This window comes from Etheostoma spectabile, chromosome 9 (genome assembly GCF_008692095.1).
Source record: "Etheostoma spectabile isolate EspeVRDwgs_2016 chromosome 9, UIUC_Espe_1.0, whole genome shotgun sequence".
NCBI lineage: Eukaryota > Metazoa > Chordata > Actinopteri > Perciformes > Percidae > Etheostoma > Etheostoma spectabile.
Window position 1 is genome coordinate 21,340,838 of NC_045741.1, and position 8,177 is coordinate 21,349,014.

The window sequence follows — 8,177 nt, forward strand, 5'->3', positions numbered from 1 at the left end:
TTTTGAGTCTCTTATTTTCAGAGCTTTAGTTACCGTCTGTTTATTTGACCTCTTTTACGGGCCTAAAACTTTATCTACATTTTGTTGTAACGATTTTTGGGAAACATAACCCTTACTTTTGAACTTCTCTTGTGACTCCTCTTGCTTAATTGCTTGGTCCTTCACAAACTTATTCACAGAAATTGAGAACATAGGATTGATTTGTAGATGACATTATGTATTCTCATGCTTATATGCAACTTTGTATTTGGTGCTAGTGATTATCTTATAACAATAGTAACTGGCATTATAGCTAACAGATTGGGTTTATTCAAATGGTATGCTGCTTATTTTTTGATTCATACAACTAAAGGGGAGACTTTCCATAGTGGAGAAATACTCCTGCCTTTTTGTTTGATCATCTTGCAAACACCATCATCACTTGTGTGCAAATGTTATTTGAGTGTGCTGAGTAACCACAATCCACTTATTCTGATAAAGTGATAGAGGGATGATTTGTTGTGGGTAGTTTTGCATTGCCAGACCTACCTCTAAAGCCTCTAAAAGCGCTGCGGAGGAACGTCTGGCTAGTCTACACAGCATTCCGGGATGGGAGAAAAGCGCACTCTGGTTTATTGACTTTTTTTTAAACCAATCACAATTGTTTTGGGCAGCGCTAAGGGCCGGAATTTTGCTCAAAAAAAGATGGATTTAATTTGATTGTCACTTCTAGCTCGGAGGATGTTTCCCGAATTGTCCTCAGCTTTAGAATGCCAACAAACGGAAAAAGGCAGGTGGATTTAAAAATCACTGTCACTTTTTACAAGCCACTTTCTGCCTCATGAAGGTGAAAAACAGGAACTGCTGTGTCTCTATGATCCTATCCTGTCATATTCATGGTAGCCTACTTGTGGACATTGCTGTAGGCCTAGTATGGGGGCCCATCTTGATAATTCCGCATAAAGGCATAATTTCCTATCCTGGTTTGAAAAGTGCTTAATGGACTTTAACTTATCATTGCACCTATAATAATGTAGCTGTCCTCAATTTAGGTCATCCTGTACATCTCATCTGCGTTTTTTTCTTGCATCCACCGTGTGTGATTGTGTGTGTGCACCAAAGTCAGAGCAGCAGAGCAGCAGGCCCGCCCCCCGCAGCGAGCCGACAGGACTCAAACAGCAGTAACTTTCAGCGACTTTATAGGTAAAAAACTGTACAGCGTATATTCGAGTTAAAATGGTATTGGTGTGATTTTTTAGTCACACATGTCTTGTCTTCATATCAGAAACAAGGATATGACTTTGACCCGTTCTCACTCCCGCTTGGTCAGCACGTGGAACTGCCGGGATTGTCGCAAGTAATGCAATAGGGGGGCCCCCGGCTGTCAATCATTGTCTTCCAGTGATGCGGGCCCCTGATCCGTCCGGGCTAAGCATCTGCGTAACCTGCTTACTGATAGCGTCTGAATTACTAAATTTTCATTGGCTACCAGCCAATGTGGCGGGTAGATTGACGGCGATTCAGCGACTGATTGATCCAGGCCCGTAAGCAACTGCGTACCCTGCTTACCTTTAGTTACGCGTCTGATTCACTCAATTCTCATTGGCTACTTGCCAATGTGGCAGGTAGATTGACAGTGTTACCCTCCAATTGCAAAATTCACCCGCATTTGGCAGGTGGTTGGGTGTTAAATTCAGACCCTGGTTGTCGGCAAAGACTAGTTGTGGGTGACAGTTACATCTACGAATAGGTAATGATGGCCACCATCAATAAAACAGCAATGTTTATGGTGGCGTTAAAGACTTCTGTATGTGTGTCTGTGTGTGTCTGTGTGTGTGTGTGTGTGTGTGTGTGAGAAACATACGTGGTGGAGTTGATAGTAGTGTATCCAGAAGGACACTCTGGAATACAGGCCCCATTGTGGATGACATATTCGTAGCAGCCCGACTCCCGGTCCTGATTCAACTTCTTAGTCTGCTTACACTGGTTGTGGAGCTCCTGAATTTAAAAACATAGATAGTGACACATGTTTTTATTCAAGCGTATACATGTAGTTTACTGTGTCTACATTTGTGCAAAACATTATACTATTAAACCTTAAGAATACTAGTTATCACCAACCTGGCACAAAGAGAAGCTGATGCAGCGCCAGCCCCTGAAGACATAGTATCCAGGAGGACACTTATCCAAACAGGTATTCCCATGCTGGAGGTTCCTGCATGCCACACAGCTACTTGCATTACCTGGCTCAGAACAGCCACCCAGGCACTGGTCATGGCAGCAATGGCCCTGGAGGCTACACGCACTATGCTTACAGTTGTCCAAGCACACTGAGGAAAGGCAGAAGGTGAGGAAAAAAAGGAAAGACGTAGTTAATGTCAGGTTAATACACGTGAACTCAGTCATGTTTTAGTTATCTAGTATCACAATAAAGATTGTGTTTATAACCACTTCTGGTTTTGATGGTATTTGGAGACAAGTGGGAGAGCAGTTGGATTTCACATTCAAAAAACACACAAATACCCTACAGAAGCAAAATGTAAAAAAAATAAAAAAATAAACAACAACAAAAACAGCACTAGGCTGCATGAAAGCAGAGATGCTTCTCTCTGTTTCCATCACTCCATCGAGCATTTAACAGCTCTCAAAACGTTAAACAAGAAGGGGTGGAGAGAACCTTAAAACCTGTGGTCTAAATGACCACCAAGTGGTGGTTTGCTCTGATCTGAGAGCAGCGAGGGAACCACACGCATGTTTGGTGTTTAAGTACACACGCATGAACATGGCTGCATGAACTATAAACAGGTGTTCTCAGCTAGGCTTTTTGGTTCCTTGTTGCCTTTTCAACGTGTTGTTTAAGTAAATGAGTAAGTAAAATGAATGTTGCACTGCCATCAGAGGAGTACAAACCTGCAACTGAAAACCCTTTAACTCTCACAGAGAGATCAAAAATAACAAAGGACAGAAACATCAGCGATTTTCTTGCTGGGTGATGGACTGGTGACTGATATTTACATCACTAACTTTTTTTCCTACAGAAGATCCCAAATTACCCCCCACATTAATGTATACACACTTGTCTGAGCTAGTATAGGTCAACAAACCATGAACCTATCTAGCATAAGCTACTGTATTGGTAAAGCACTGTTGTATCAACAAGTTGAATATGAGCTATGATTACATGAACTCCCCTCTGTGTTCTGTGGTTATGTTATACTAAAAATAATGCTCAAGAGGTTATCCAAACATTTTAACTGAATTTTAACAAAAGCACCTGATTAGACAACAACTAATTAGAATGCAAGAACACAATCAAACAAGCTCCAGCTGTAATTTGCATAAGACACATGCAATTGGACGACCACTGATTGCACACCAAGCATCCATGAGGGAGTGAGTGTCCACTAGGGCTGTTGGAACGAGTAAAAAAAAGAGTAACAGTAAAAAAATCAAAAAAAAAAATCAATACTAAATCAAATGCTAATTCAAAAATTAAAAATAAAATGCTGAAATTACTATTCAAATGTGATTTTTTTTTTTTAATAAATAGGTTTGCTAACGTTAGCTAATCTCCCTTTTCTCATGTCACGTCTGATGAACAAAAATTTACAGGATTGGCATTGTGAGCTTACGTTACGTACCGAGTAATGTTAGTACAGGAGGGGGTGTGACAGGCTGCAGCTAGAAATCAAAAGAAGGATGGGAAATAGTTTTAACATGACTTTAAAATAGATATCCACCGAGCCAAAATACTTATGTTCGCATTAGTTAGCTCGTTCTGGTTTCCTAACTTTGTTGTAGGAGCTTAGCTGGGAGCTTCATGGAGACAGCTAAAGTTAATGTTAGCTGCTCTACCGCTGTCAGAGTTAGCTTCGACTTCATATATTACCTTCTAACAGACAATCTACAAGAAACAGGTTGCTTATAAATAGTAGTGACAGCATCGTTTGGCTTAGCTAGTTATCAATGTCGCTAGCGTCGCGGATAACACTATCGTTAAATTTATCGTTAAGTTTATGATAAATCGTTTTGGCTGTGCTTTCTAACATGATATCAACGTGTTAACCGAGCAACGTCAGCCTTTACAACAGAGCCGCTTCAATACACTTGTTAGATAATTTTTATTACAGAGTTTTTCTGTTGATTTGTGTTTGTTGCTGTGTGCGTGGTGGAAAGAAATGTAAACTGAGAGTGGCGTGCCAGAAATGCAATGCACAATGACGTAGGTCCACTTCAAGGCCAGGCTAATGTTGGAAGTCCCTCTAGTGGACAGAACATGTGACAACAACCACATGCTTATTGTGGCATTGCCAATGCATAAGCCTGAGTAGTGTAGCACATATTATTAACAGGCTGCATATGAGCATTAAATATTTGAATATTATTGAAATATATTTTAAAAAAATATGAAATTTGAATGTTATTATAGAGGACGACTGACAGCTCTAGTGTCCACAATTTACACCTGATGGCTAACAGCGGCAGCTTGCAGCGGCATGGAAACAACTTTAATCGCTAATAGGCAAAACATTAGATCATTGCCTCATGTCAGGTTTCATTTGACCTATTGGAAAACAGCATTTGGTGAAAGAGCCTGAGTGTCAATTGTGATTGGATTAGCAGACAGGTTTGACCTGTACCCTGTAATAGTCTAATAAATTAACTGTTATTGCCTTGTCTGAGGGTCAGTAGAGACTCATTACATCTCACCTTATACCAAGCACTGACCTTTTTACCAACTGCACAAACTGACTGGGGGAAAACAAGGAAATCCCCATAAGCAATGGGTTGTAAAGAGATAATTGAGGCTATAACTTCATTTTAGTCTAGAATACACTTTGGGCAAGTAAAGAACATCAGCCAGATGTTACCAGTGAAAAAAAATCTAACTTTTTAAATTAATCAGCCACTTTCACCTTTATACAACATAGACTTCTTGTGCGGACATTGCATGCTTAAAACAGAAAATCTGTGTTTCAATCTTTTCACTGACTTTGGAATCCACTTGAGAAAAAAACTAAATATCTAGGTCATGTCTGACCTCCGACTAGGTTTCTAGCCCATGACCCCAAGGGTTAATCATCGTCTCACACCATGTTTCTCACTATACTGTCAGCTTTGATATCATGTGCTAACTGAACCAAAGATTGTCAGGGCAAGAAGCAGATCTATGTCACATAAGCTACAAACATTTAAAAAGACAATATGACCCTGCTTTGAGTCCCTTATAGGTCAAAGAAGGAAAGTTAAGGAAAGGAAGATTTTGTACTATAGTATGATATTTGAGTTTTTCATACTATAAACAAAGCTAAAACCAAAAAGGACTACTGTTATAATTCCCTTGCAGCTACAAAATTAGAGGGCCTTAGAGGGATGCCACCTCTGTGTGGACATCACAAGAGCTCTCACTGCCAAGGATACAGCTAGGACCCCCCCCCCCCCCCTGCACTGGAGTGCTGCCCATTGTGCTGCCTGAGTAAAAGCAAAGAGGACAAACGGGGTTGTGGCAGGGGGAGCGGAGAGGTTGGATAATGAGGTTAAAGTAAAGAACAATGACGAAAGAGACATTGGGTCAAAACTGCGGAGAGGGGGAATGACTAATGTAGAAAAAAACAATCTCAAACCTTTTGGGGTAGTTCATGCAAGGGTCGCTCCACTACATTTTCTTTACTATGAGCTAAACCCACTACTGCACACAGTCGTGTCTGACCCACAGAGAAAAATGCATAGCTCTTCTCTAGCCCTCCCCCTCTCGTCTGTCTGCTGTGTGTGTACATGCTGTGACCACGGCATCACATAACAGAGCAGGGAGGGCTGAGACAGCTCGTAGATCCAGCTCCAGTTGAGGATCCATGCCGGAGTGCCGCTCCATCCCCAGATCCACCCTCAGCTTTAGCCAATGTGTTTGCTGACTGGGGGAGGCAGCCATTCAATGGCCTCTTCCATGTAGGGGAGGAGATACGCCCAGGGTTAACCCTGGCCGTGCTGGGGCAGACAGGGGGCAGACGCAGCCAAGTAGCCAGCATGCCAGGGAAGACAAATCTACTATTGGTGCTTTGGATGAATTAGAACAAGCTTAAAGCTGGAGCTGGGTCAAAACACAGATAGATAAATCCATTCAATACTGGGTCATTAAAACAGTTGTTTACATCCCCTTGTTGTATTAAGAGAAATGTGCAATAAATCAATGCACTACCTTGGTATTTTATTTCATCTTTCAGTTTTTTTTGTTATCAATCCAAGGTATATTTACCCTATTCTTCTCTTGTTTCTATCTGATCCCATCAAAATCATCTCAGCAGGGATTACTATAGTAGCATTACACCACTGCAGCAGCATTATTCCCCATTCCGCTCACGCTAGCGCCAGGCTACACAAGCTAGCTGCTATGCCAAACATGCTCCAGTCAGCTCACTCATTCATTCATCGCCCCTTCTTCCTACTCCACTGTCCTCTTCCCTGTCCCTCCTATTCGCCACAGCCTCACCCCGCCCTGCACCACTATCTATCTCTCTCTCTATCTGTCTGCCTGCCTTTCTAGGCCACTTAACCACTCCCACTTTCATTCATACAACGCTTTGTTTTGTTTTCATGCTGGCTGGATGGGGGGATGGAGGAATGATTTCACTCATGCTTCAACAACAAGAGGAGGAGGAGGAGGTGGTAGCATCCTGGAGAGCTTATCTCTCATTAAGCTAAAACACACACACACAAACACACGCACACACAGTTCCAGTAAGGGTTTTACATGCAAAGCCTGATCAAAGGTGTGCTGTGTTTACCTTTCATTTGGCCATGGCACTAAAGAGCCCTAGCTGCTCAGTCCCCAGGGAAGGAACATGGGAGAAGCTGGGCAGCCAATAGTGTGCAGCCACACACGGCAACACTTCCTGCTCTTAACACATAAAACCTCCCCTTTAATTGGCAGTGTTGTCTACAGGCAAAGTGCTGGGAACAATAACAAACACGTTTTTACCCCAGAGCCATTTACTCAGGAGAACACATGCACGCAAACACTCATCCACCCTCTTGCGCGCGCGCGCTGGCACACACACACACACACACACACACAACACACACACACACACACACACACACACACACACACACACACACACACACACACACACACACACACACACACACACACACACACACACACACACACACACCCCTGTGGATTCATGTTTACTATATTGGCCACGGTGGGAGTCTAAGCTTCAAAAGCTTTGCTATAAATGCTCAAATGATCTGATGTAAGACATTTGCCCTGAGCGAGTGAAGGAGAGACGGGAGAAAGAGTGTAAACAAACAACACACTGATTGCTGGGAGGGAGAGTGATACTGTCATAATAAGCGTCAACATCTTCTATAAATCAAGGGACCTCTGTGGTTTGTGAATCCCACACATGCCCAGTAAAGCAGAAGGGCGGGGAGATACAGTTGTAGCGTGGTATTGTGTCTTCTTGACTGTTCGCTATACAGGAACATCGCAACTCTGAGTAAGTTGCCCGTAATTCCTAGACCGTTTGTCTTCTGAAAATATTCAAATGGATGCAGTGGGAGCATTGCGCTTATATACGGGGGCATTATGGTAGCTCAATTCAAGGAGAAATAGCGTGCATCACAGACCAGATTACTGGCTGCTTCACACATTTGCAGGCGGCTTCAAATTATTATGCGTGGTGTGTGTGTGTGTGTGTGTGTGTGTGTGTGTGTGTGTGTGTATGTATGTACAGTATATATATAAATATACACACAAAACTTATTTTTTTCTCCTTTTGCTCATTTTTGTGTTTTTTTTTCTGCAATAAGTTGTTGTCCATTATCCCATCCACTTTCAGTCACTCTGTTTTCTGATTTGTACATGTCTGGAGACTTTCTAAATAAAAATCCACACATTTAAAAAATAATAATACTAATGAAATAATCAATTATTAACTTATCAGAATTGATTATTGAATCGTTCTATAGAGACTCGCAAGGCATCTAAGAATCAATTTTTTTTTTCACCCCTAATGTAAATTACATCCAGGGAGGGGAAAGTCAGAGCCCTCTGACAACAGATTTTCCATTGTTTCAAAGTATTTGTATGTGCCCTATTGACTAAATGACCCAGACTAAATTGGGTTACTGATGGTTTGAATTGGCTAAAAGAGAACAAGGCCACACACACACACACACACACACACACACAC

The 8,177-nt window shown here is 41.9% G+C and overlaps 1 protein-coding gene across 2 annotated transcripts in view; it reads right to left on the reverse strand.

Annotated features, from left to right (window-relative positions):
- Positions 1–8,177, reverse strand: part of insrb (insulin receptor b) — a 91,564-nt gene that overhangs the window by 18,729 nt on the left and 64,658 nt on the right. For both annotated transcript variants that reach the window (XM_032526592.1, XM_032526591.1), the window contains 2 exons: positions 2,101–2,309; positions 1,844–1,977 (listed from right to left, as the gene is read on the reverse strand). In XM_032526592.1, the coding sequence (XP_032382483.1) occupies positions 1,844–1,977; positions 2,101–2,309 (343 nt within the window). The remainder of the gene's footprint in view (positions 1–1,843; positions 1,978–2,100; positions 2,310–8,177) is intronic.